This window comes from Coturnix japonica, chromosome 23, assembly GCF_054131305.1.
Source record: "Coturnix japonica strain WE chromosome 23, WE-NBRP24, whole genome shotgun sequence".
Classification (NCBI taxonomy): Eukaryota; Metazoa; Chordata; class Aves; order Galliformes; family Phasianidae; genus Coturnix; species Coturnix japonica.
Genome location: NC_140685.1, coordinates 1,699,634 through 1,727,503, shown reverse-complemented (window position 1 = coordinate 1,727,503; position 27,870 = coordinate 1,699,634). Strand labels below are relative to the sequence as shown.

General features: G+C 49.3%; 2 protein-coding genes across 8 annotated transcripts in view; both read right to left on the bottom strand.

Moving 5' to 3' along the window:
* Nucleotides 1-9,334, bottom strand: part of DNAH9 (dynein axonemal heavy chain 9) — a 155,803-nt gene extending 146,469 nt beyond the window's left edge. The window contains exons 1-7 of one of the 2 annotated variants that reach the window (XM_015880078.3): nucleotides 8,956-9,334; nucleotides 6,873-7,069; nucleotides 5,992-6,150; nucleotides 5,001-5,131; nucleotides 2,774-2,985; nucleotides 2,387-2,620; nucleotides 534-701 (exon numbers count right to left, since the gene is read on the bottom strand). In XM_015880078.3, coding sequence (XP_015735564.3) covers nucleotides 534-701; nucleotides 2,387-2,620; nucleotides 2,774-2,985; nucleotides 5,001-5,131; nucleotides 5,992-6,150; nucleotides 6,873-7,069; nucleotides 8,956-9,294 — 1,440 coding nt within the window. In that variant the 5' untranslated portion in view covers nucleotides 9,295-9,334. The remainder of the gene's footprint in view (nucleotides 1-533; nucleotides 702-2,386; nucleotides 2,621-2,773; nucleotides 2,986-5,000; nucleotides 5,132-5,991; nucleotides 6,151-6,872; nucleotides 7,070-8,955) is intronic. The other variant, XM_085522724.1, reaches the window with a different exon arrangement.
* A 445-nt stretch (nucleotides 9,335-9,779) lies between these two features.
* On the bottom strand, nucleotides 9,780-23,852 carry ELAC2 (elaC ribonuclease Z 2). 6 transcript variants are annotated; one of them, XR_014936740.1, is made up of 24 exons: nucleotides 23,593-23,852; nucleotides 23,479-23,529; nucleotides 23,334-23,404; nucleotides 22,533-22,597; nucleotides 21,505-21,562; nucleotides 20,944-21,012; nucleotides 20,293-20,448; nucleotides 19,851-19,909; nucleotides 19,167-19,225; nucleotides 19,007-19,079; nucleotides 17,926-18,038; nucleotides 17,316-17,414; nucleotides 16,981-17,119; nucleotides 16,817-16,902; nucleotides 15,805-15,914; nucleotides 14,812-14,908; nucleotides 14,258-14,396; nucleotides 13,604-13,642; nucleotides 13,316-13,441; nucleotides 12,784-12,883; nucleotides 12,588-12,708; nucleotides 12,303-12,381; nucleotides 11,305-11,449; nucleotides 9,780-10,668 (listed from the first exon to the last, which is right to left on the bottom strand). XR_014936740.1 is itself a non-coding variant. In XM_085522727.1 (24 exons), the coding sequence occupies exons 12-24, from the start codon at nucleotides 17,366-17,368 to the stop codon at nucleotides 10,417-10,419; spliced, it is 1,470 nt and encodes a 489-aa protein (XP_085378853.1). In that variant the 5' UTR covers nucleotides 17,369-17,414; nucleotides 17,862-18,038; nucleotides 19,007-19,079; nucleotides 19,167-19,225; nucleotides 19,851-19,909; nucleotides 20,293-20,448; nucleotides 20,944-21,012; nucleotides 21,505-21,562; nucleotides 22,533-22,597; nucleotides 23,334-23,404; nucleotides 23,479-23,529; nucleotides 23,593-23,852; the 3' UTR covers nucleotides 9,780-10,416. The 6 variants fall into 6 exon arrangements, 2 of the variants coding, with proteins under 2 accessions (XP_085378853.1, XP_015735579.1); XM_085522727.1 differs by having other exon boundaries at nucleotides 13,332-13,441; nucleotides 17,862-18,038; XM_015880093.3 differs by having other exon boundaries at nucleotides 13,332-13,441.
* Between the last annotated feature and the right edge of the window lie 4,018 nt (nucleotides 23,853-27,870).

The window sequence follows — 27,870 nt, the reverse complement described above, 5'->3', positions numbered from 1 at the left end:
TGTGTGACATGTGCTGCTGTGAGCATCTGGGATTTGGATGCTCACTGAGCCATGACTCAGAGGATTGGGAATGATCCTTTAATTAAAGCACTATGACTATTTAAACACAGAATCCTTGAATGCCAGGAGCACCAGACATCATGTGTGCAGCAAGGTGAGCAAAGACATCCCTGGAGATTACCTGACCTGGCCTTCATCAGGCAATCTAGGAACTGAGCGCTGGGAGACAGAATAATGTGGATGTTGGTACAGTTCACACACCACACATAGTAAAACCTTGTGCAAAATGCACAGAAATCCAGGCATACCTGGTCTAAGGTCCTGAATTGGCAGGATATGACCTGCAAGAACTCCTGTACGTCTGCAGGACCAGCACCTCCCAGTGACACTGTTTTCCCCACAGTGAGAGATAAGATCATAACAAAAGGAGGAAAGAGGTGGGAAGGAGTCAGTAGGAGTTCATGTGGGTCAGTTCTTTGTGCTTTGGAAACAAGCACATGGTGTTGCTGTACCCAGAGGCCAGTCCCACCTACCACATTGGTCAGGTCAAGGCAGTCATAGGTTCTCTCTGCAAACACCCCGTACGCCTCCTGGAATTCCTCATGCATGTCCAGGACTTGTTGACTCAGGGCCTTCCCTTTAAATCCACTGAACTCAATCTTTTCCAGCTTCATTAGATCCAAGGCATTCATCAGCAGATCCTTCAAAGTCAGAGGAGACAAACACAGGTTAGAACACTGACAGAAGACAATGAGAACAGTTGCCCCAACAGGGATCAGCACTTGCTGCCAGGTACAGGAACCTCCCCAGGCACACACTGAGCAGTGCAAGCACGGAGGCAGATCTTACCCATCATGGGCACCACTGGCTGCTCACAGCTTAGCAGGAGCTGCAGATGCCACTGCAGACACAGTGCCCACTGAGAAACTGCTCCTGAGGTTATTTAAGGGGCAGATTCAAAACATGAGACCTATCTCTGCTGAGATGGCCAGTGAGCTCTATCCTTCCCACCCTCCACATCCTGAGAAGGCCTGATCCCAGAGTGTTATCTCTCAGGAAATTCTCCCCTCATGCAGGTATGGCAGCAGCACAACCACCACCCTGTCCTTCCCTTTCAGTAGGACTCTGGGTGTGCATGAGTGAGTGCCAGTGCTGGTTTTCTGCCTCAGTGCATGGGAATGCACTGGCAGACATCCTGAGCTCCAAATACAACCCTAAGCAACAAGGGACCTTCACCCCACATAGGCAGTTGAATGGGTGACAGCTCGTGGTCCAGAGCTTCCCATCTACACCAAGGCTTTGCCAGACTCTGATGTCTCCCTCCAAGCAGAGCTGGGGAGATGCTGTGCACTTGCAGTTCCAGCCATGGCCAGGCTCATCAGGAACAGCTTCTAAGCAATGGAACTACTCCTTGCAGGTCTCTGGCGGCTAAATATTTACAGCTTTGAGAACCCCCCTGCACTGCTGAGAGTACAGAGTGCCAGCAGAGAGCCACCCCAGCCAGGCAACAGCTTTGCAGCAGAAAAGAAAAGCAAGAACTGTGAGATGAAACAGGAAAGAGCCCTCCTCTCTGCACGTGCTGCTGTGAACCAGAGTCACCATACCCTTCATGAAATTCTGGAAACATATACATGTACATTATGTACAAAGAGTACATTCACTTTGACAATTATTTTGTAAGGCAAAAATAAGAGAGATAACAGCTGCCCCTCACTTATCTTACTGGGTTGCTTGGAAAGAAGAGAGAGGGAGACAGAAGCCTTCCTCATTAACAGGCTTTGCTTTTAATTTTTATTGTACAGCTCACTCCTCACCCCTTTCCAGCTCCTCCACCTGACTGCACACTGTGCAGCCTTTCTCTGTCCCCAGGGTTGTAGGACACTCTTGCAAAGCTCTGCCATCATGTCAGTACATGTGCAGCTCAAACCCTCCGTAATGGCTTTCTTCTGTAGTCCATTTTCAATGTAACCAAGCAATGAGCAAACAGTGCCTCAGAGCCTTTGTGGAGTTACAGTGCATAATTACTGTGTCACTCATATTATCCTCATGATGACCTGCAGTTACTCTATGCCTATTAAACATTCCTCTCTACACTGACCAGCATAATTTGGGTTTACTGCACAGCAAATCTTATTGGAAACCACCGTTATGAAGAGTTTTAAAACAGACATCAGTCACAATGATTTTGAGTACAGTCAATTAAATAATGCATAAAAATATACAGATTGCTTTGACTAGTAAAACCTATTGGGCATGATGAGGTTAAACAAAGTCCCAGCAGACCTAACAGCAAGTAACGCCGTACCCAGGCACCCAGTGAAGGTGTTAACAAATGAACTCAGGGCTTTAAAGCTCTTCTTTAAGCATTTTCAAGTAATTTTCTCACCTCCACCATCTCCAGTCTCTTCAGAAAGCTGTCCAGCCTTGCAAACACCATTGTGGCATGGAAATTCCACTCCTTCACTTCTTGGTCTGGTTTATAATAGGTGTGAAGTTCTTCCCTTCTGTTCTCAAATGCATCTTTGAATCCATTCAGGATGCTGAGCACCATCTGCACCTTGCCCAGGCTCTCTTCTGTCTCCCCCTTTAGAAGGTCTTCTGGAGATAGGTATACCAGGGCCTGGAACAGCAAAATCACACCCAGGTCACGTCTTGCAGTGAATGTTTCAGGCTGAAAGAATCATTTGGCCAGGGATGGATGGGGGAGAGGAAAAGAGAGGGGACTATACTTGGAAAACTTCTCTTCGGAAGCATTAGTGTGACAGCCACACACCTGCTGGATGAGAAGGTTGCAGATCTCCTGCAGCAGCACCACAACGCGTGCAGGCCGGCTGTAGTGCTTGGAGGTGACCCAGATCAAACACACCACGTGGAGCAGGGGGAGCAGGAGTGGCTGCACCTCACTGAAGTCAGTTCTTTCTATGTCCTCCAAATGGCGCCTGAGGGGCATCAGGTGCAGGTGGATGTCCTGGGCTTCACTCAGAGCTGTGTGAAGCAGCAGAAGAGCTGGTGAGACCCACCTGTACATGGTGCAAACCACCCCAACAACCACAAAGTGTACTCTGACATCCAGGTGCTGAAGAATGCCCAGGACTGCTGCTCATCTACAGCAATAACCAACACAGATGGAAGCCAGGACTGGAACTGCTCAATTACAGTCCAAATTACCCAGTTGGTATTGATGTAACTGTCCTAAAACAAAATATGTTTTGTATTTTTATTAGGCTATTAAAGAATTAATCAGACTGACAATGAATTCTTGGTTCCTTATACAGCGGGTACTTCTCTAGCCCTAATGATCAGCATTGCACATCCCATCCTTAAAATAGGAACATTTCCCTGTGAAGAAGAAGAGTATTATTATCTGTCAGCATGAGCACAGCTGGCAAAACCTGAATAGTTTCCTCTTGCCACAGAGCAGCTGAGATGAAGATGAACACGGATGGTCACTCACAGTGGGCTACAGGCAATGGAGCAGCAGGTTGCTGCTGGTTCTCACTGCAGAGGGGAATTTGTCATGGTTTAATAATTTTTTAATTTTGCTATCAGTATTCCACATCATAACATCATATAAAGCATGAATAATTTTACTGAATCTGCAACTTACAGAAGAAGACTACATCTCCCAGGGAACAACACGATAGGTCACGGGACCTGGACTCTATATTAACTCTGTCACAGAACAGACTGTCGTCTTTCGAGTTCTGGCGTTCAGGGGAGTGTGTGGGAGCCTTCACCGTCTCGCCTAAATTTCACAGTAGGCCTCTCGGTTACAGGACTCATTCTCTCTCCTATTTTGCTTGATTCGTTAGCCCAATTTTCAATTTTCAATTATATTGTATTATATTGTGTTATCCGGTATTTCGATAAAGTATTTAGTAAATAAGTGTGCCTCCTTAGATCGTTGCCGCTGTTTTCTTTTCCTAATTAACTTTTTCCTTTCGGCCCAGGGCCCCTCCGGGGCCCACGGCCCCTGTCACGGACGCAGGTGGATTTTTAGTTCAAACCGTGACAATTTCTTTTGGCTGAACTGAACTCCCCTAAGCAAAACTCACTCATTATCATTGTGTAGCTGCATGTTAAAAAAATCCTTCATTGTAAGTCTTCTGATTAATGGGAAATAAAAAAATTAATACTCCTGTAATGCTGTGACAGGATGGAAAGTACCACAATAACAGCAGCGAAGTCTTAGGCTACAGCAAATGAGAACAAGCCCAAGTGCAGCAGCTGCAGAAATAAAGGAGAAAGAGATGCTTACATTTGTTCAAAAGCCTCAGGTAGGCAGAGATCCCCAGCAAGAGACACCCTCACCTCTGCTGCCAACCCTTAAATGAGGTCTGGGAAGGGGTAAATCCTGATTCCAGCCCTTCCGGTCCCATTGCTTGCCCCAAGCTCCCCTGGGCTGGCCCTGCCTTCCCACCAGGTGCTCAATCAATTCAGGCTGTGACTTAGCACTGCCACCACAACTCTAAACTGGAAAATGCAGCTACTTTACAATTTCTCAGAGCTTTCCTGCCTCACTGAGCTGTCAAAATCTAAGGCAGATCTGCTGGTGCACCTGAAGGCCATCTGCCCCATAATTACAAAGCTTTTGGACAAAGCTCAGTCCCACCGCATCCCTGGACTATCTTGAGCTACACGCCAACCAGGCTTCTGGGGGTAGATCAAGCAGCAGAGATACACCATGTTTTAGATCAGTTTGGATGAGTCCTGCTGGATTACTGTGATTGCTTTACTACAACAGAGTGAATTCCCAAATCCATTCGCCCTGACCCTTGGGAATTTTCTGCCTCAACAGAACAGTGATGACACTTGGCCTAACTTAGAAACAAAAGCACAAAGCAGACTAACCTCTTGCCACAAAACAGGGCTAGCAATGTGATTGCAGTCCCCATGGTCATAGTGGACTCCTAAGGACCAAGCCCACACATTAGGATAGAAACTATTAAAATAAGGAGGTCATTCCATACACATATATCAGAGCTGCACCATTATCTCACCTGCTTCAACATCCTCAAGCATAACTCTGAAGGCTGGTAAGTAGCTGCTCTCAACTCTCTCTAGCATCTCTATCATGTTCCTCACCTTCCTCGTCCTCAGCTGACTGTAAATGCACTCCAGGTCATCGCACCTGCAACAACCAAGACATGTTACAAGCTCACAAGCTGGGTGAGCACCAGCTCAATTCATCCACACTGCTGTGATGCAGACAGGCTCTGCAGGCTTTGCTGCAGGGATCAGGGTCTCATAGAGGCCATAGAGGAACAGTGATGTCTCAGACCCCTTCCCAAGCATCAGTTGCTTCATTGGCCATCTAGATCTATCACGTACCCGTTGATGACACACATGCTCCCAGAGTGGCTGCAAGAACTACTACATTCCAGCCAGGAGAGGTTGAGTTATGAAAACCAGTTAAAATAAAAACGCTGACAGAGCCTGTTAAAGCCAGTAGTCTTTTTAAAAATAAAAGATGGCTTCTGAGAAGGCTGAAAACTTCATTAGACTTCACTATCCACTTTAGTGGTAGCAGCTGCACTAATCAGCCCCTTGCACAGGGCACAGAAACCACCTCTTCCAAGGCAAAGAACAAGATTTCTGTTTCTTAGGAAGCAGGACATCTCCTAGACCTCAAAAATAAGTTACTTGGGCTGAGAAGAAAAGATAGATCCAGAGTGGTGTCCATCAGCTCTTGGTGCTGTGGCTGGCTCCTAGTGAACTGTGAGAGTGAAAGCACTTCCAAAACTCTTGCCTAAAGATGTGACACCAGGGCTATGAATAAGTCAAAATGCAACCTGTGACCTCAGAGGCACTGTGCGGGTCAGGATTATGTTATGTATGAGAGCAGTTCTCATTGCCTCAAGTCTTTATGTGAACCCAAGGCAGTCTGCCCTTTGCAACTGGTCAAGCAGCTCTGCTAGAGGCACCGAGGAGGCTCCTTCCAGCCCAGCCAGCACTGGGGCCACCACACTCCAGCCAGGCTGCCCAGGGTACCTGTTCTTCCAGAACTCCAGTTCCACCTTGGGGTTGGGATTACTGCCTTGCAGGAGAGGCTCTGAGGACTCTTTCTTCAGTGCTCTCTGGATCTGGTAGCTCCAGTCTATGATAGCTGACTCCGTGGCATGCACAAGAGATTTGTCAATCTGCTCCAGGCTGCAGAATAACAGACTGCTTGGTTAACTTTTCTTTCTGCTTGTTTATTCTTACTACTCAAGCTGTACCTGCTTCAAATGATCATCATAGTCATCACCTCCCCACATTGCCATTCCCATAGCATCAGACCCATTTGGGCTCAGTGTCCAGTCTGGAGAGCTGTACCTCCAGCAAGATGCTCTCACCCACTGTCACTAACTCACCTAAAGGAAACACACAGGTGGGCTGGTGTGTTCAGGTACCCTTGCACAATAAATCTGCTTTTGAAGGGAGGCAGAACAGCCCTGACCAAGCAGGCAGGATGAACCATGAACAGGTGGGTCACACAAGCTCTGAGCAGTGCAGCTGAGGGGGATGCACTGGAAACTGAAGCCAGAGAAAAGTATGGCCAGGAGAAACCTGGCTTTCAGTTCAGAGGTAACAGGAAAGCAGCAGAGGTTTTGCTCACAGTTTGTTTTCTCCACAAAGTTTGTTGCTTTGCTGTATACTCACAACTTCTTGTCACTTTCTGAGCTGTACCTGCCTGCTTATAGTGTTGCACACTCACCAAAGACAGAGTTTGTAAAATAGAGAGCAGGTAGAGCAAAATACACTCATCTGGGGAGTCCAGGTAAGTAGTAGAGGATGGTGAGCAATGAGAGCCACTCTGGTTGGTGAGGGCTCCCCAGAACACAGCATACACATCAGAACATAACCAGAGCACAGCAAGCAGTGATACTCACAATTTCTCATGTTCCAGATCAATGTTCTCTATTCCTTCTGAGCCTGCTGGAAGAGGCAGCAAGGTCTTGCCTTTCACTTGGCCAACCACCATGAAGATGGCACTTTTCAAGCTGTGGACATGGCGTATGATGTCCTGTGATACCACCTGTGGCCAGCCCTGATGGTTCTTCTTGTTTGTCAGGATGGGCACAATCACCTACAGGAGGAATTGTGAGAAAGCAACAGAGAAAAAAAAGTGCTGCAGGAAACTGACAGGCCACCGGGCTCTGAGCTCTGTGCTCAGCCAAGACCTGAATTCAATACTGGCCCAAGCAGCTCCGTGCCTGTGTGAAACAAGGGCAGGGCACGAGGAAAAGGACCTCTCCACAGACCTGCTTTGCTGGTGATTCACCAGCAGGGCACAGACACAGCTTCCAGGTGACTTTCAAGGTATCAGGGCTGGGCTGAACAGCCTTAGTTCAGAGGAAAGCTATCCTGGAACCTCTTGGGATCCTTACATTGGTAAAGGCCACCATGTCTCCTTCCCAACAGCACCGCAGCTCTTCAGCACAGGCTGCTTTTTCTTTTCCAAGTTGCAGTGCAGTAAATCTGACTCCTGCCATTCCTGCAAAGCCTAAGGTTGGTACCAGCCTGGCAGCAGAGGCCCACTGGGCTGCCTTGGCTTAGCTGGCTTCAGGCTGTGGCAGCAGACTAACAAACCCAGGTTGTCCCTGGTGACCAATGCCACTCTGCTGCTGGCTCAGGGAGGTTGCTGAGTGCAGCCAGTGAAAGCAGGGTGGTCTGCAATAAGAAAAGGTATAAAAACAACTGCAAGTGGGCACAAAACTGAACAGAAATAAATGTCAGCACTGTGTCTGGGTGCTGGTGACTCTGCAGCCACTGCTGACACACTGCTGGCCTGGGGAACAGCAGCATCAGCCACTGCAGGATGCCCAGCCCCTGGCACTCAGACATGTACATGTTACAACATGGATCATGCATGGTACCTGCTGTCATCTACAAACAAAATCCTGACACAAATCCCAGGTTACAGCCTCACCGTGAGCCTTCTCCATTGAGTGACAAGGAAAAACGGCTTTATAAGGGGCTATGAAGAACAGAAAGCTTTCCAACAAATGAAACAGGAGAGAGCAGTGGGACCAGCCCAGGCAGGGTGCAATGGAAGAGCTGGCTCTGTAGCAGCTGGGGAGCAGGGACTCACCTAGAACCTTTGGCAGGGACACCAAGGGAGACCTAAGACTTATCCCTTGGGTTTTGGAGTTAAGGATACAGAGGACCTGAAAAGTGCTACACTCAGCTGAAAAGGAGATACTGGCAGTGTATGAGTGGTATGGGCTGCTTCCAGAGGCTGATACTGCAGCACAGCTCCTTTTGGCACCTGGACTAATTGGATGTTTGATGCTCCCCTCCACACTCCACACCTCTGATGCCACTTGGATTGCTCTGATTACACAGCAGGCTCAAATGGGAAACCCCCATCATCCAGGACTTTTGGAACTGATGACAGAGTGCCCTGAAGGTAACAATACTGGAACAGCAGGAGGGAGAAGGCTGCTCTTGCTCAGGGATCTGGGTTCAGCTGGTGGGTAACATGAGAAAACGGGGACATTCGTTGTGTATCTCAGGGGGACCTGAAGCTGGGAAAGAAGAGTCAGTAGTTTTATGTATATATGTGCCTATGTATACAGTGCTGACTAGTGTTTATTACTTGTGTGTGTATATATGTGTGCTGTACAATTCTGCCACAACTTAATGATACAGAATAGAGGGTGGATACAGTCAGGGTGTTCCATACACATTCCATATCGGATTATCATTCACTCTGCCCTGCTGAGCCTGCAGCAAAAGTTAGGAGCGTGTTTGCTTGATTTATTACTCCTGATTCCTTTTATATTGTATCACCTCCCCATCCTTTATCATTTACAGTAAAGTAGTTTATTTCAATCAAGCAGCAACTTCTCCTCCTCTTCCTCCTGCAGAGGAGGGGTGTGGGAAGCTGAGCCCCATCCCTGGGGCCGCGTTGTGCAGCCGGTTGAGATCCCTGCAGCCCAACCACACAGCGGCCCCGCAGTCCTGCCTTACCTCCTCCACCAGGGCGGCGAAGTGCTGCAGGGCGTCGGCGGGCAGATCCCCGCACAGCGGCTCTCCGGGCCCGGGAGGCCGCAGGAAGAAGATCGCCTTGGGGCGGGCTGCGGCGGCGGGCGGCGGCAGCGGACCGAGGGCCAAGTGTCCCGCGGGGCCGCGCCACGCCGCCAGCGCCCGCCCCGCCGCCCCGGCCGCGAACGCCCGCAGCTCCAACGCCGCGTCTCCGCCGCCCGCCCCGCGTCCCGCCGGCAGCCGCAGGGCTCGAGCCGCGCAGCGCAGCAGCCGCTGGACGCGGGGATCCGGGGCCTCCTCCGCAGGCAGCTCCGTGCCCTCCATGCGGCCGCTGTTTGCGGGGAGGAGCCGCGGTTGCCCGGGGGACGAGTGGCGGCGGCGGGGTGCGAGCAGGGCCGGGCAGTGCACACTGATCGCCCCGCCCGATGGTGTCCATTTCAGCCCCCGAGGTCAAGGCCTCCATTGAGCCAGGAAACATAGAATGGCCTGGGTTGAAAAGAACCACAACCATCACCCAGTTCCAACCCCCTGCTATGTGCAGGGTCACCAACCAGCAGACCAGGCTGCCCAGAGCCACATCCAGCCTGGCCCTCAATGCCTGCAGGGATCTGCCATCTCAATCCAACAGGAATAAAGCTCCTCAGTGCAGGGCAGCAGAAGCAGGTGCAGTTTTGCTGGCACCAAGCACATGTGTAACAGGTGTGAGGCAGATCAATGTGCTGTAACACAATCATAAGGTCATTCTCACCAGCAGTTCAGGTAGCTGTTGACCCCCCCCTCATTAACAATCTAATCAAAACAGCTGTGCATGATGTTGAGTGGTTTATTGTAAATGAAGGTTTTGGAAAACTGTTCTGATGGGGGTGGGGGAGGAATCAACCAAGGAAACCAAAATAAAATGGGAATGCAGCAGCATTCAGATCCTTTAGTTAAACTACATCTCTAAAAGCATTTAATTGGGTCCCATTTTATTTGAAATTTCCTCCTACAGCCCAGGTCCTGACACCTGGGGGCATTCCTTGTGTAACCAGAGAGCTCCTCCACAAACCCCCCTTGTTCCTGAGAGTCCACAGCCCCATAAGGGCTCACCAGACTTCACCTCTAGCACCTCCCAGGACTGTAACTGCTGCTGCATTACCAATAGCTTCTAGTGTAAAACCAAAAGTTAAAACAGCTCTCAGCTAAAAGAAAAACGACGCTCAGGTTGGCGACATCCAGAGACAGGAACTGTATGGGTAAATACTGTCACCACAGGACTGGCATTGCTTACAGCATGCTTGGGAGCTGCAGCCCACACAGATCCACTGACAACCAAGCTCATCCAGCCGCCAAGGCCAGCCCCTCTTCCCATGGTACCTGCAGGCTGCCCCAGCACTGCCAGCCCCAGAGGCCTGTGCAACACAGGGCACCTCTTATAGAGCAAGAGCGTTCACTCTCTCTTTTCCCTCAGTTTACTGTTTTAAGCTTTTTAAGTTTCTTGTTCGATACATCCTGATGCTTCTTATCTTGTTTCCGTTTCTGGGATGGCGTCTCCTTGTTCTCACCACCATTCAGTTGGTCCAAGACAACTGCAGCCTCCTTCAGAAGGCGCTGCTCCCGTTTCTCCTTCCGCTCTTCCATTTCTACTATGTCATCCGCAAACAGAGCCTTCAGGGGTGGGATCAGCTTTGGGATGGTTGAAAAGTCACCAAGCCGTACCTACAATACATTGGGCACAAGAGCACTTGCTTGAGAACTGCCATCCCTCGCTCCCAGCCTTTAGCAGCTCAGCACCTTCCTCTTGGTGGTACCCAGCACAGAGAAGCCCTCACCATGATTTGCAGCTGCCAGGCAGGTGAGCATTTACAACCCTACATTCTCTCACAGGAAAGCACGTGCATGCTGTACATACAGGCTTTGATCAGCCAGTGCGCTACTCCTACATGCAGAACAGCAGCACTAAACGGTTTAGGATCCCAGACATCTTTTGCAGAAAGCCATTAAGGCAGTGCATCAGCTAAGAATAAGAAGGGGAAGGGAATGGAAGTGACCTTCTTAGCAGTCAGTAGCACAAACAGAGGTGACGTGAGACAAACATCCAGAAGAATAGATATCTGTTCTCAAGAGCCATCCAGACACCTGTCCTAAAGAGACTTGGGCACTACGTCACCCATTCTCCCCCATGTTGGTGATACATGCTGACAGAGTTTAAAGGAACTGTTTCACAGGAAACTGCTCTCAGGAGGACACAGCATGTTGATATAGTATTAGAAATGGAGCATTTCATTCCTAAGCAGCCATCCCCAGGTAGCACTGAAACCTTTCTCGCAGTCTGGATCAATATTCCAAACTTACCCTCATATGATCAAATGCGATTCCAACCTTCTCACTGAAGTCTTCGTTGAACAGTGGGATCTTGGCATATCTTTGGCTGAAGTGATTGAGCATGATGAACTCAGCATTCATCTTCATCCCAATCTCAATTGCCTGAGAGGTTGTGCTGCAAAAGGAGCAGGAACACGGCACATCATACACAATAACCTGCTTCTCCAGCAGGGCACAGCAGGCTGCATCTTGCAGCTAACATCACATCATACCAACAGCAAACACTAGGCACCATACACCACCTGCTGGGCACAAGTTGCCTTCACTAGCAAGCCCAGGCACTATTTGCACAGCTGGCAAGTCTCTAGCTTCCATGACTCACAGTGCAGGAAAGGTGCTAATTAACTTGAAGCTTTTCAGTGCCTCATGACCTGGGGACAAAAGCTCAACCCAGGGATGCCAGCAAGCTCAGTTCACTCACTTTAAATTGCTCTCAATTCCCTACCCTTTTTACTGGGGGCAGCAGGCAGTACCACTGGCTGCAGAGCTCAGTGTGAATCACACAGACAGCTGACAGTGTGGATGAGCCTTCTACTGTCCACGCTTAGTCCTGTAGTGCAATCAAGCTGAAGGCCTTTCCTTTGGGCTAATCCATTTGTAGAGCTGCTACTGTCTATTTAAAAGCTTCCTCTATTTCTCTCCAGGGATGCTCAAAAGAGAGTTACAGAGCTGGTGCAGTAAGCAACACTTTCATGTTAGTGCTGAAGAGCTCCACGCACACCAGAACCATCTATCGAAACACAGAATCATAGAACTACCCAGGTTGGAAAAGACCCTGAAGATCATCAAGTCCAACCGCAGCCTAACCAGTACCCTACCCTAACTCTAAAAACCCTCCACTAAATCATATCATATCCCTGAGCACCTACAGGCCTTGGGCCACTCACCACCAGACCCAAGGTCTAAACCCAGCTCAGCAACTGTGCCTTCCTTGTAGTGATAAAACAGAAAAACACACCCCACCCCACCTGTGTGTTTTCTCTATAGCTTCTTTTTCCATTCCATCTTCCAGTGTTGCTTCATGGATCAGCAGAGTAGCATTTTTCCCTGAGTAAATAATCACATATTTCATCTTCAGCTGAACACACACTAGTTCAGTTGCCTAAATAAGCAAGCAAACTCTCATTTCCACCCAGAGCCCCTCACTGGTTTGCAGTAATAGCACAGAGTGTCTGGGAGTGACCACTTCAGTTACTGACAGTTCAAGGCCACACTCAAAGAGGTCCTTCAAAGAGGAGGTTTTTGTCACCTACCCATTTGTACTAAGGCCATGCAGGGCATTGTGTCACCAGAATATACTACTTTCCATCCAGATTTGTGGATCACTGAACATGCAAAAGCATTTTTACAATGCTGGACTTCACAAGTCTGAAACTAAACAACAACATAAGCGTTAGACCTCAGATTCCCTCTTACCCTTTACTGTAGCACAAGATACTGTCAGCTTACCTCAGCCAAGTCGTAGTTCTCTAATAGAGAAGCGATAAGCCGTTTGGCTTTGGATTTGATGTTCTCACAGCCTTTCACAAGGGACTGGCAAGTAATCAATCTGCAAGGGAAGGGAAAAGAAAGAACTAAGGACAGGAACAAATCAAAACGTGATCTCACCTTTAAGCAGACTTTCACACGAGTGTCTTCTCTGCTCACTGCCTGATAAATGAGATGATTTTGTGCACTGTGCGTTTTCCCCTTTGTTTTTGCTATCTAGTGCCCCACTAGCTCATCTAGTCATTCCCTCCCCACTGTCATACACCCTGCCTTTCAGGAGTCATTTCACACTTAGCCCAACTCCCTTTTCATAATCTGCAAGCAAGCCCCTCTTAGGCAGCAAAACCAAGTAACAGATCCTCTCATCTCCTCTGCAAGGCACACATCACAGTCCTGTACAGTGGAAGCTGACAAAGAGCAGCCTTCAGTAAAATGATGGGGAGAACAAATGACAGTCATTTGCCTTGAATAGGGACCCAACAGGAACACATACCACAAAGAAAACTCACTTGATGTCCCTGAGTATCGATTCACAGTTGTTGTGGTACTCATGGAGCCAAGGCATGATCTGTTCAGGTGCTACCAGAAACAGAGGGCTAAAAGCTTGACCAAGAGAAGCCTGCAAAAGAAAAGACAGGAGGAGAATTAGTACTAGAAAGACACTGAATCACAGGGAAGAACAACGCTGGGGGAAAAAGGTGCTTTTCCTCCACATCGGAAAAGTTCCCCTTCCCTTCCGCCAAGGTACATTTGGGAACAGTGAAACAAAAGCACAACTTACAAAAGCTCTCCGCCTCTCCATCAGGATGTTCACCAAGCCCTGCAAAAGGGACAAAAAGACAGCAAGCTGAAGTCAGATAGACCCAGGAACGTAAGTGCCAGCAGTGCTACAGCAGCCCAGCACAGGAAAATCTACAGTCAGAAGTACAAACCACCATATTGAGCTGCTGGAACACTGTCACCACTCATGCCACAAGCTGGAGACCAGCAGCTCACAACACCATGCCTGTCCACCCTTCTAGAGCTGCCGTGTCTGCTCCCAGCAGAAGAGTGGAGGGCAGAAAGCCTCCAGCCAACACGTCACTCTCAGTCTGGTTTCCAGACATGAGACAGCAGACCAGCAAAAAGCCTGCCCCAAACAGGCCCAATCTAGAACAGACCAACTGATCATCTGTGAGGATTTACTGCAAAGAACCGAAGGAATCTGGGTTGGATACCGATTTAAAAATATATTAAATAAAGACATCTCTAGACAATCTACCGGGACAACTAACAGGAAGCAAAAAAGAATTAGAAACAGATTCAGTAATGCCTGGGGAGCACAAGAGGGGAACTGCAGCCTTAAGAGCAGAGCAGCCTGCATTCATCAGCTGCAGCTACATCTGGATCCCAAACAGAGAGGCCTGCACACAGCTTCTTCCAACACATAACCTACCGAATGATGATCCGTATGCATGTGAGACACAAACACAGCTACTATGTTACACAACACTTGGTCAACTTGCTCTCCATAGTGGCGACAGAGCTGTCCAAACGTTCCTTCCCCACAGTCCAAGAGCAGGGATCGGGTAGAGCTGGCAAGACAAGTGACAAAGACAAGTGGCAGCCACTGGATGAGCTCAGAGCAGGGTCAGTTCAGGGAAGGGGATCTTTCAGGTTGGAGGGCAGAGAGCTATCAGTGCTCCTCCTCTACTGCTAGTCCTGTCCTACTAGCTGAAGTTCTAGACACTGCAATGCTCATTCTGCTGTCATATTGATGGTGAACACATCCTTGGGGCAAATGGCAAAATAAAGACATTAAATGCTTGTCTTTACAAGGAGCTTTTGAGCTCTCCCACCTACAGAGACAGGTGCTCGAGACAGAAGTCCTACAGACTCCACCACAGGGGCACTCTCCTTCTGTCACCAGCACACCAGTCATCAAAATAACCCTCGGGAAACACCCTCAAGACACCAAGCCTCATCCTAAGCAAAACACACATGACGTACCTGGTATTCACCAGTGTAGAACTAACATTTCGGATTTTCATTGGAATTGCAGATCCTGTTCCCAAGAATACAATTTCAGGATAAGGATTCACGTTTCCTGCAAAAACACACACGAGTTTGTAAGCATTATCCATGTACTGTCCAGTTTGACACTGTTCAGTTCAACATCCAAACGTTTCCGAAGAATATGCACCTGGAATGTTCAATTTTGCTCACCATAGCACCCAGCTTTCACACAGCACCAGAATTCACCATTGGAGGACAGAAAACAGAACAGGGGCAATCACAAAAACAAAGCAGAATGCAGAGCTGCATCCAGCAGGGTGTTAACACAGACTGGAGGAAGATCTCCTTGAGAGCAGCCCTGCAGAGAAGGCCTTGGGGGTCCTGGTGGACACGAGGCAGCAGTGTGAACTTGCAGCCCTGAAGGCCAACTGTGTGCTGGGCTGCATTAAAAAAGGGGTGGCCAGCAGGGAGAGGGAGGTGATTGTCCCCATCTACTCAGCTCCTGCGAGGCTCCATCTGCACTACTGCGTCCAGGCCTGGGGCCCCCAATACAGGAAGGGCATGGAGCTCTTAGAGCAGGTCCAGAGGAGGCCACTAAGATGATCAGAGGGCTGGAACAGCTCTCCTGTGAGAAAGGTTGAGGAAACTGGGCTTGTTTAGCTTGGAGAAGGGAAGGATCCGGGGAGACCTCATTGCAGCCTTCCAGCACTTCAAGAGCTTTGTCTATAGTTTGCCCCCAAGTGGTCAATCCCCAAACCTGGCAGCTTTAGAACAACAGAAGCAGAAGACTGAATAATTTGACAGATATAAGCTAAACTCAGTTTGAGCTCATCCTGAAACGTGCACAGCTCCGAGAGAACTTCACGGCACTTCCTGAGCAGCAGGAAGACCTGCATGTTCATAGCTTGACTTGAGCTCTAAAGCACTGGCTCACCAGGACCTTCTGCTTGACATTACACTGAGATAAGACAAGTTGTTGATCTTTACCTGATAGAGCAGGCAGGCTCTCTTTGCACTCCTTCACGCGAGCCTGGAAGTCAGGGAGATCCAGGGCTTCAGCAACAAATGCATCATGGTCACAGACAGTTACAGCATCTCTGAAAGAAGGGGCCAATTATCAGGATGGGGGGTGACAGAACTGAAAACACCATATTTTTCAGAGCAACGTGATAAATTACTGTGCCAAAACAGCCTTCCAGCAAAGTGGCAAGTGCTCCTTCCATTTCGAGTAGCAGGAGAAGATATATTTATGAGTATGGTGTGGGATAGAAAGGTCAGGCAGGACTCAGCATCCCCACTAAAATAACCATCACACCAAAGCTCCTATAACAGCACTATGTTCTTGGGCACTGTACAGGCTCAGAGAGCAGCTGGACACCAGGGGGCACCACATGGCCCACAATGGGAAGTAGAGAGTCTTGCAAGAATAACAACCACCTGACAGGGCTCCAAGCACCCATCAGAAGCTGAAGTATCCTCTGGTTCTGCACCATTGCACATGCACTACTACAGGCCTTGACACCCTTAAGAGAAACCATTTCCTCTTAGCATCTAGGGTCTCCTATTCTACTTGAAGAGAAGTAATTTTGAGTCATAGTAAATGCTTTCTGCCCTCAAGAGCCTCACCCAACAGCTTCTCCTGCTTGCACACTATGCAGATGACAGTACAGAAGCCCGCTCTGTTTAATCACTGGGGGCTTTCAGCTCTGATACCATTTGAAAACACAAAGTCTGGTAAGATTTTCACCTGACTTCTGAGGAGTGTCTCCCTATCACAGCCAGTTGGGTACACAGTACATGAGATCCGAGGACAGAGAGATGCATATTGGATGAATTGAGGAATGAAAATGACCCTCCAAACTACCATCCAAATTATTTAATCAGCAATTCATTCATCTGTGTCCTATACTTCAGGCTTTCAGTGACACGGACAAACCCTCAAAACACAGCTCATAGACCAACACTAAAAAACCTAGATGTCCAGAAGATTCCTACTGACCTCTGCCACTCCTGGTGGGGTCTGAAGTGGTATTTCAGAAGGCACTCTCCTCGCACAATGGGCACATTACACACAGCCTCTGCTTCCTGCAGGGAGAATTGCAATATGAAACACATTCTTTACTCAAGGGTGTGAGGTATAGAGGCAGGAAGGGCCTTGACTACCTTGGTCTGGTATGTGGTGAGCAGAGGGAAGATCTCTGGGTGGATGAGGTTCAGCTGGCTTTGGATCTTATAGCTGCGCACGTTGTGCACCGCAGAGCAGTTTTCATTGAGCACCAAGTGCTGAGTTCCAGGTCCAAATCTATAAGTGGATGACAAAATATACAACAGCTTCAGCCCCACACTGGCATATGCACACACTGAGCCACTTGCTAGAAATCTCAACCAAGACAGAGCTCTGCAGCCACCCAACACCTACTCTGGGAAAATCTTTACAACATCAGAACACGCTGCTGTCCAGTAATGATGTAAAGCCATGCAATCAGAAGACCACACACCTTTGCAGCCACTGCTGGTAGCGGCTGTCCTGCAGCACTGACTCTGGAGTCATGTGAATAACCAAGGCAACCTTATCCTCATTGAGTCCTTCCTGGTACCTGGAGCACATTCAAATACAGTAAGGATACGTGAGCACTGATCCTTAATCACTTTGGCATTCCCTCCAATTTCATTCTTACACTATTGGAGCCATTCCCCCAGGAGCAAGAAGAGCACAGATCTCAAGAGCACAACCCAGGAGCTCCAGAGCCCTCACCACAGTGGGCCTAAGGCTCACAGTGAGTGTATAAGACAGTTGTGTGCTGATATCTTCCTCCAAGAGAAGCAACATCTGCAAAGCCTTTCAGAAGCTCGGTGTGCCTCTGCACAAATCTCATGGAGATATTACACACAGGCTAAACACCCAGACTCACTGCACAAAAAAGCAGGAGTCTCAGCACTGCTCCATAGCAACACACCAGCGCCTATATTTCCTCCTCCAAAGGCTCTGGGAAGACAGATTTGTCACAGTCACAGAACCCCACAGGTCCTACACATAGACCTGCCTTTTCTAGAAGGCTCAGCATGGATGTCTTCCCCCAGACACTTCAGGTCACCCATCCCCGCTACCTTCGGAAGGTCTCATTTTCACAGACAGCGTCCACAAAGCCCTCATGAGGACATTCCAACACAATGAACACTGGGCCAGGATCACCAGGGGCACACAGTTCTTCAGGCGAAAGCTGCAGACAGATATACAAAGACCACACTGTGGAGTGAAGGTGTAATGATGCCCAAAGGGCTGCTTGTACATCAGGCTCCATTCAGCACATCTACACCAGCAAGCTTCCAGCAGGCTGCTGGGGCTGCAGAAGCAGCTTCAGGCAGCTTCACTCAACACTAAGCAAGAGCACAGTGCAGTCCTCATGCAGCAAGAGGGCAGAACAAAAACAAGTCTGCATTTTGCTGTGTCACAATTCTGGTCTTAGAAGGAAAAAAAACTAAGAGAATTTTAGCAGCTTCTGGGTTCTCAGTGCAGATTCAGACACTAATAACAGCTTGCTTAGGAAAAGAAGTTTTGCTAAATTCTTATGACATAAAGATATGTCAGTTGTATCCATCCAGATTATGGTCTTCACTTAAAGATCACCTGGGACACTTCTAACTAGAGTCTGAGAGATTAAGACTCACTTCCCCTCTGTGGTCTAAGAAGTGCAAAGTAAGGAGGGAACAATGGCTATACAAGCATTCAAGTCCCAGATTTAAAATATGTAGGGATCAGCTCCACTAGTTGACACCTAAATCTGGAACACCTTGGGAAAGTGAGACCAACAAGCCCCAGCAAATCAGAGACATTCATAGTCACAAATGAACACATTTCAGAGTGTACTTCCTTGATCACACCCTCACAACATCCTCCAACAGACACTCCTTAAGGGCCAACTTCAGCAACAACTCAGGGCTGAAAACAAGGCCCAGTCACCAAAAGTAACCACTCAAAGCTCAGAAACACCAAAACCCACACAAAGACTTTAGCTGAGATGAGGCGGAAAATTATCATCCACCCTTGTAATAAGATTTCAAAAAAATGAACAATAACAAAACTGTAACTGTCCCAATGGCCATTCATAACCACAGCGTTCTACAGAAAAATACTGCCATCTCCCCTCCTTTACTGGACCCAGAGCCAGAAAGCACATATTCATCTTACCTCCTTGCCTTCAAAAGTGACGGTCTCCCCATTTTTAAGAGCTGTAATTATAGGAAGAATGGCTGGTGTTCCCCTGAAAACAAAGCCATTGAAAATTTAGCTTGACACCTTCAATATGGCAGGGCTTGCCCCATTCCCCATGCAGGGCTCTCATACTTACACTGGCAGACCCATCTCCTGTGCTTTAATAACTAAAAATTTTCCTTTCTTCGGGTGAATCTGAAAAGAGTTAAAACAGAATTAATCAACCAAATAAAAGAGCATAAAGTAATGCCAGGAAACAAGATCCATTTGTGTCCAGCTTAGCTATTTCCTAAGAAGCCAAGGGATTTCTTTTTCCCTGCTTTCCTTTCAATATAAGATTTTGTGAAACAAAGTCTTGTCCACTGTTCCAGTTAAGACATGAATCCAGCATATCACACTCTGCAGGTGTGGAGCAGCAAACCTTTAACAAATCACCTTCCAGGCAAGGAAGGTTGCACAGTAGGTTGTGGGTTTTTGTATTACTAGTTCCCCTGTAACCAGTCTAACTTACTCCCAAAAAGTTTTCACCAGACCTTTTGGGTTTTGAGGATCTGGCTGTTCTTCTGTGATATAGGCAGGATAGATCTCCATAGTGTAAGCATACAGCAAAAATGGAACACGTATACTCTTAATTGGCAGCCTATTAAAGAGCGTTACCAAACAAACCCACTAGTTATAATTGGTTTCTATTTGTACTATCACTGCCTTTTTGAAAGTAGTACTATAAAGCTTCTAATTTTTTGCTTGAAAACACTATTTACAAATAAAAGCAGCCAGCAAGATGAAATACTGAACAAGGTATCTGTGTGTGCAAGCTTACTTTACAAAGGAATGCCATCACCAGATCGGGATGCCTGCTGGCATGCTGCTGTTCATCACCTGCAACAGAACGAAAAATTACTGAATGTCTTCACCGAATATCACTTTCCTTTAAGCCACAATTAATTTTATTAAAATGTTAATGAATGAACATCATCCAGCCAACCTGCAGCCCATCAGTGTCCTGAGCACCAACAGCCAGAGATTTGACTACAACTGAACTAAAACCCATGTCTGAACATAACTCCATGCAGGAATCATGTCCTGTGTTTAGACTTTCTTAGTTTTGCTTCAGGTTCTGAAGTACTAGACCTCAATGCACTCCACGTAATCCCTCAGCTGAGCTCCTGTACAGATCTCAGTTGCACTGGGCTAACAGCTTAGAGGATAAAAGAATGTCCTTAGTCTGGTTTCACTTAAATCAAAAGTTCCATTGTTTTTACCTGTTTTCTTTGGGTTTCCTTTCTCCTTGCTCTCATCCAAGCTTTGCTGCGCAGCTCTTGGGGATCCAGGCTCTGAGTCACTTTCTGAGCTACTTGAATCTTGGGCAGATAATCCAGGACTCTGAGGAGGTGTACTTTCAGTAGCTGGTGGTTTTCCTGTTCCAAATCCAAGAAAAACAGGCAAAAATATCTCAAGCAAAGCGGACAAACAAGAAAAGCAAGAGCAGCATTTCCTCTTCTGTAATATTAGCATTCTAACTGTACCAAAGTACAGAACCCTTCTAATAGTCTGACTTGGTCTTCAGGTGCCACCTGTCATCTAAGTCCTCCAGATTCCCTCAGAACAGCTAGACACTATGAATGAAAACTATGCCTGTTCTTGAGGTATTGCAACTTTCAGCAGCAAGAATACTCAGCTGGCTAATAAAGCCAAAATTCATACATGTCATTCTAAACCAACTACTAATGGAACAAACAAAAGCTGACTGAGCATGTTTCATTTCTTTGAGAGAGATCCCACTGCTGAGAAAAACATGCATATTCTTAAACCTCTGCTTACTCAGGCTTGCAAACAAGCTGCTCCTTTAATGATCTTAAGCATAATTAAGGAACAAGTGCTCCTCCTCTTTAACTACTGCATCACATACTCACCTACTAGAGGTATTTGGTGAACTGTCATTGTCTCATCCTTGTACTCTGGCTCTGTGTGCAACTGTACAGCTGCGAAGAGAACAAAAGCAGGCATTTAGAATTCCTTAAGAGACTCATAGTCTACAAGAATTACTACCAAGAAAGCACATTTTCCTCTCTCAGAACAAAAAAAATCCCACCAAATGACCAACCCCCTTCCCTTTTTCTGCCCTAGTGCAAGGATCAAAGACTAATTAAAGCTCTTAGAAGTGTGCTGTCCTCTAAATACAATCCATAGCACCATGGTAAGCAAGTTCACTGGTAATCTTCAGAACTAAACTTCCTTAATAGTGCTTTGAAGCCAAGTTCCATATACTAGCTGGGCAGGCTGGCAGCTGCCTGTCACAACCAGACCTGGAAACATCACTTTTCTTCCAGACAGTTCTTGGGATGGATCTGAAGGGACCTAAACTCGAGCTATTTATTCTGAAGTCGGTAATACTTAATGCAACTTTGGATACAGCTTTGGATACAACCAAAAGTTACAACTTTATATTAGCTGCATATCCCTAACACACATACCTAAATCCATTCTTTTTAGGGGTCCAGGGAAGAGACGAATAGCTTTCAAGTAGTTTTGCTGGGGAAAGAAAAAGAGGAAAAAAAAAAGAATGAATCAGCATCTCCCATCCCTTGAATCACCATTTCTACCCAGCAAATACTGTAAGGAAATTACATCACAGTGAAGAATGGAAATATAAGCCTAGATATGGCATCAGACTGTTAAGGATTGCATTAAGCAGGTGTTCAGATGCCAAGCTCCTATTAAAATGTGGGGAAGAAGAAGAGTCAGAACTGCCCTTTTTTTTTTTTATAAATGGTGTACCAGAATATGAGCTGACAAAGCAGTTTTAAGTAGCGGAAGTGTGATATTGTCTTGTATGTAACAAAAGAGATTTGCTTTTGAAATCCAGCCTCTCTAGCACAGTCTTCGGGTTGGCGCTGTCCCAGAACAGCATCTCAGACTCAGATGATCCACTGCCTTAGAGTCACAGAATCACCAAGGTTGGAAAAGACCTCGAAGATCACCCAGTCCAACCGTCCACCTCCCACCAATATTTCCCCACTAACCCACATCCCTTAGAACAGCAGCTGAATGTTTCTTGAACACCTCCAAGAATGGTGACTTCACCACCTCCCTCGGCAGCTGTGCCAGTGCCTGAGCACTCTTTCAGAGAAGAAATTTTTCCTAACACCCAACCTGAATCTCCCCTGGTGCAACATGAGGCCATTCCCTCCTATCACTAACCTCATGAGAGAAGCAGCCAATCTTCATCTCACCATAATCTCCTTTCAGGGAGTTGTAGAGAGCTGTAAAATAATCCCTGAGCCTCCTTTTTACCAGACTAAATAATCTCAATTCCCCCAGCCACTCTTTATTAGAATTGTGCTCCAGACCCCTCAGGAGCTTCACACTGCCCATCTCTGGACACACTCCACAGCTTCAATGTCTTATACTGAGAGGTCTTGATAACAGCTCTCCCAATTGAAAGGTAAGCACCAATATTTGACAATTTCCTGCCACCTTTCTGCAAGCTTCCACTACTTACCAGCTTCGGTGGGCCTAGGAAGACACACCTTTGAAGCCCCATAGCCTTTAGCGTGAGGATCATACCTAAAACAAAGCAGAGAAACAACTTTATCACAACCAATGAGGTGGTGGATCTTACTGGGAAGGTCTGTCACTGTCAGCGGTTCTCATGGAAGACCAGATCTGAAATGGCAGAATCACAGAATTGTAAGGGTTGGAAGGGACCTCTAGAGATCATCAAGTCCAACCCCCCTGCCAAAGCAGGTTCCCTATATGTCGCACAGGGAACCCATCTCAATTTTGTCTCAGCTTTATGGTGCTTTCAACAAGTCACTCATCTGCACAGATATGGAAAGCAGCCATAAACCTTGATCATCATCATGTGGGACAAGTTACTTGAACAGACTGCTAACCTCTCCATTACCTGGAGACAGGCAAAGTTCAGTGGACAAGATGCTAAACACTCAGTCTTAATACCACTCTATGCTGAGAATAGGGGTGGACCAGGATCTATCCAGCTCAGATCCACAAAGCTCTCTGTGCTGGCAGCACCAGCATCTCCTGAAGCCTTCAGGTCCACAAAGCGAACTGCACAGACAAGCAGTGCCCTCCCTGTCATGCGCTGAGCTCTGAGGTGGTGCCACACCACAGCTAAAGTTCCAACCTGCCAGGCAGGGGGGTTGGAACTACATGATCCTTGAGGTCCCTTCCAACTCGGGTCATTCTGTGATCTGTGTGGTTCTGTAAATAACTCCGATGCCCCACCGGCTCCAACAGTCCCCGGGCAGAGCCGAGCCGTGCTCCTGCGGTCACCACTCACCCGGCAGCCCGCCGACGTTGGCCCAAGTGACCCTGCTGAGGAAGATGCTGTCCAGGTGCGAGATCTTCAGCCTATGAACAGAGCGGGGTGGTAAGTGGGGCCGGCGCAGCCCGGGCCGCCCCCCGCGGATCCCCTCGCTACTCACTTGTGCTCCTGCATGGCCCTCTGCGTGCCCTCACCGCAGTTGAAGAGGTACCTGAAGGACACAGCGATCAGAGCGGGCCGGCAGCCCCGGCCCGTCCCCGGTCCCCGCACTCACCGGTTGAACTCGGAGAAGACATAGACGGAGGCGCCCGCGTCTCGGCTGCCAGCCGCCACCACCTGCACGTACACCGTGTTGGGCCCCGACAGGCCCGTGCCCGCGCTGCGCCGCCGCTCTCGGGCCCACACGTGCCGCGGAACATCCTTGGGCCGCCGCGCCAACGAGGAGCCGTCGGCCATTGCCGCGTCCGCCCCCCACGCCAGGCCGCGCCGCAGCCTCCACGCCACCCTCCACATCCGCGTACCGCGCCCCGCCCCGGAACCACAACGGGAGCCAATGAGAGCGCGGCGGCTCCGACATCCCCCTACACCACGTGATGAGGGCAAACCAATGAGGAAACGAGAAGAGAAAGCCGGCCTGGAGGACGTCCGCTATCACGTGAGAGAAGGTAGCCAATGGGATTGTTCCTTCCTGGGGGCGGGAGTTCGCCTCAGTTTCTTCAGCTCCTCAGAGGGTTCGAGGGGCGTTGGTGTGTGGGGAGTGCTGTGTGTGCAGCGCTTGTGTTATACATATACACATATATACGCATATATACACATATATACATATCATATACACATCATATATGCACATATATACACATATATACATGCAGCCATAACTTCCATTCCTTTATCTTAGTAAATAGCTTTATCTCAGCCCATGAGTTCTGCTATTTGTCTGTGACTGGCCATCACAAGGGCTGCCTTAGCTGGTAAAATCTTTAAAGAGATGGAAAAACATACAGGAGAAAATATAGACAACTAGTGAGAAAAGAGATAACAAACCCCTTGTCTTGGAGTCAGTTGAGCTGTCAGAGGGGGCAGACAGCAGAAATGAGGCTGAAAACAGGAATACACGTTATGGTGTGTGCTAAGAAAGGCCTTGGGGTACAGGAGCACACGGGCACAGCACACAGCCAGGCTCAGATTCAGCCCCACCAGTCCCTCCTTCTCCTCCTTCCTTGCAGACTCTGGTTCATACCATGGCAGCCCATCCCTCCTGGGCTCCCTCTCCTTCAGCTTCTTCAGCTTCTCCCCTGCCAGCTGTGGGATATGGCGGGTTGCAGGCACACAGAGCAGCCCCTGCCTCTGAATGAGGATGGATCGCCGTGCTCTGCTTTACCATTCTGACACATCTGCACTTCTTACTGCACGACCCGGAGGCTGGTTCTGTCCCACCACAGAAACGATCTGGGTCTGATCACGCTGTGCAGACAGCGTTGTGCTTATGTGACCAGCTTCCATTCCCCGCTGTGTCCCCGACCTGTGCACGGAGCAGCCCCGACCCGCAGCCGTGTCCCTCTGCCCGCTGTTGCACTGCCGTGTCCCGGCCATAGGTGGCGGCCGGCACCGCGCCTCCGCTTTGCGCTGCCCATAGTGCCGTGCCCGAACCGACCGCAGCGCTGCTCTGCGCCTGGACCGACCGCCGGCAGCCCCGTAACATCGGCATTCACGCGGCGGAGCTGCGGCTGGGGCCGGTGCTGAGGGAGTCGGAACAGCCCGGAGTGGGTCCGTCCCGACCGCGATTTCTCCGGCCAGACCCTCCCTGCTGCCAGGCTGCTCCTCGACCCTTGCCGTTTGTGCGGCTGGGGACAGCAGGGTCCTGCTGCTGGGCAGGGGGTCTTAGGGTCCTGCCCATGGGTATGCGTACACAGCATCCTGGCCATGGCTATGGGGTCACAGGGTCCTGCCCATGGGTATGAGGTTACAGAATCCTGCCCATGGATACAGGGACACCAGGGTCCTGCCCATGGGTATGGGGTTACGGGGTTCTGGCCATGGATACAGGGATACAGGGACACCGGGGTCCTGCCCTTGGCTATGGGGACACAGTGCCCTGCCCACAGCTGTGGGGTCACAGGGTTCTGGCCCTGTTTGCAGCAGTCCCCACATTTTCCCCTCTCTGCCAACCCAGACTCTATGGGCAGAGGGTGTACTGCAGCACTTGGGGCTCACCCCTCACACAGCTCCATCCCCCCTCACACAGCTCCATCCCCCCTCAGTTATTTATGGGCCTTCACCTCCAGAATGTCCTCGCGCTGATGGGCGGCGTTTGCACGCGTCCTTCTTATCCAGAACGTGGGGCTTTGCAGCCACTTTGCTATTTACTGTAGTTTTTAGCTCAGACACAACCAGAACTCCCACCCTGTCTGGGCGTCTCAGCGCAGAAAACAAGACTAAACTATTTTGGGATGTTTTTCCCTTTTCCTCATACTTGGGTGCTTTCCCATGTGGTGAGGCCTTTGGAGCCCCGGGGAGGGTGAACCTGCACCGCACACACCCCCCCGGAGCTGCCTCCAGGGCCCCTGTGCATGCATTAACCCTGCTCTGGCCACAGACACCCCACCTGAGGTGGATGGGCACCCCATGGGGTGTTCAGAGCTCAGGAACATCCCCAGCATTGGGTGGTGGCTGGGAGTGGAGCTGATGCTCTGGGGACACCTCCCTGAGGGGCCTGGGCTGGATCCTGCTGGGAGCTGTACCCCAAGAGAAGGGTGGGGATGTGGATTAGACCCTGTTTTTCTAGCAGAGAGCATGGAAAGTGCCCCTCTGCCTCCAGCACTGCTGTTTGTGTCCCTGTTCTGCAGCACCCACCACCCCATGCTGGCTGAAGGGCTGGAGCAACGCGCAGACCTCCCCCCTCCCTCCATCACAGCCAAGGGTCTCTCCATTGAAGTTTACTTGACGTCCTAATAAAATCTCTAAGCTGGAAAAATCTTTCTGTGGAGGGTTGGCGTTGTTTAAAGGCAGAGGACCATAAAGATAAAGCCGTGCCTGCGCACCCTCCCCTCCTGCTCCCGGGGTGAGGGGCCGCAGCTCAGCCCTGCCCACCGCCAACGAGGAAGAGCTTGTTTTCCTGACGAGAGGTTTAGAGATTAAAAGGGGAGAGAAAAAAAACAGCCATTTGGAATCGTCTACTGACGCTGCAAATACCCTCGTTAATAGATACGTCTCGTTTTGTTACCTCATTTTAATTAATCATTAAACAAAGACAGCTGCCAAATTTTGGCTCTGGCTGCCGGCCTACAACTGACTTGCAGCCCTTGAAAAATAGACTATTTATGGTGCCTGGGTTTAAAGCTTAAATTTCTTGTATAAACTTTACCCTTCCTAAGAATAGTGTGGGGAGCGCATCTCTGACTGCATCTGTGCTGCCCGCACCCCGGTCCTGCGCTGAGGCTGAGCAGTGGGGTCCCTTCAGCTGCCAGCAGCCCCGGTGTGGTGCAGGGGATGGCAGCACTGGGCTCCATGTCCCTCATGTCTGTGTGTGTGTGGGTGCCATCAGTGCAGGAGGTGGCTGAGCTGCACTGCTGGCTTTGGACTGAGCATCTTAGGGCAGGAGGACAGCCCTGGGGTTGGCTGGCTGGATGGCTGCGGTCCCTTGGTGTGCCTGTATCCCTGGGAAGGGGCAGAGCACGGGGTGGGGAGCCTGCTGCATGTGCTTAGGGCCTGGCTGCTGCCTTCAGCCCCCCTGCTGCCCCTGGACTGCTGTCCCTGTCTCCAATCCTTGTATCCACCTGACACCAGGAGCTGCTAAAGGTGCCTGAACTGGTGACCTGGGGCCACTGTGCCTTCCTTTGCATGGCAGCTTGGCACTCCACAGCCACTGGCATGGCATTTCCATTCCTTCCTGCTTTTGTTATTACCATTTGCCTTGTTTGGAGTACCTCAGGGGCAGGCTGGAGTCTGTGCCCACCACCCTCCAGCACTGCAGAAGCCCTACCAGGATGGGTTTGGTGTGCTACAGCAGAAGGGCACAGCAGCAAAGGAACAGCTCCAGTGTGGATTGTTTTGTCCAGTCTCCCTATGCTGGCTGATGAGGGGGCTCAGCTTGAAGGAGGGTGGCACGTGCCCTGGCCCACCTTGCTGCAGAGCTCTGCATACACGTACCCATGAGTGTAATGCAGCAGAACTTGGTGCAAATCAGCCCTTTCTGCACAGACACATTCACCCTCCCTGCACACACAAGGCTGAAATACACTCAGGGCAACACAAGGCTGCCTGCAGCAGTGCTGAGTCTTGCTAGAAGTAGTTGGGTGCTGTCTGGGCACCCTGCCTGCACCCCACTGGCACACAGGCACCTCTCGGGCAGGAGGCACCACATCTCGGTGCTCAGGGGACACCTCGTGCTGACAGGCAGCTGTTGTGCTCCTGAGCTTACAGCTCTGCATGGCTTCTATTGCACCAGGGTGAGCACATTGGGTTATTCCTTCTCCAGCAGGTTTGGGGTGATTCCTCACCATGGGGATGTGCCCATGCGCTGTGAGACCCGTGTGGGATCTGTAGTGGGCAC

Bases quoted from the DNA above. Each gene is read 5' to 3' on its own strand.
- ELAC2 (XM_015880093.3), bottom strand. From the start codon at position 23,831: ATGTGGAGGGTGGCGTGGAGGCTGCGGCGCGGCCTGGCGTGGGGGGCG. The intron at 17,415-17,925 runs GTAGCGGGGATG...AATGTGCTCCAG, and splicing joins GAAAATGAGACCTTCCGAAG to GTACCAGGAAGGACTCAATG. The intron at 10,669-11,304 runs GTAAGTTTGGAA...AATGTATTGTAG, and splicing joins TCGCATTTGATCATATGAGG to GTACGGCTTGGTGACTTTTC.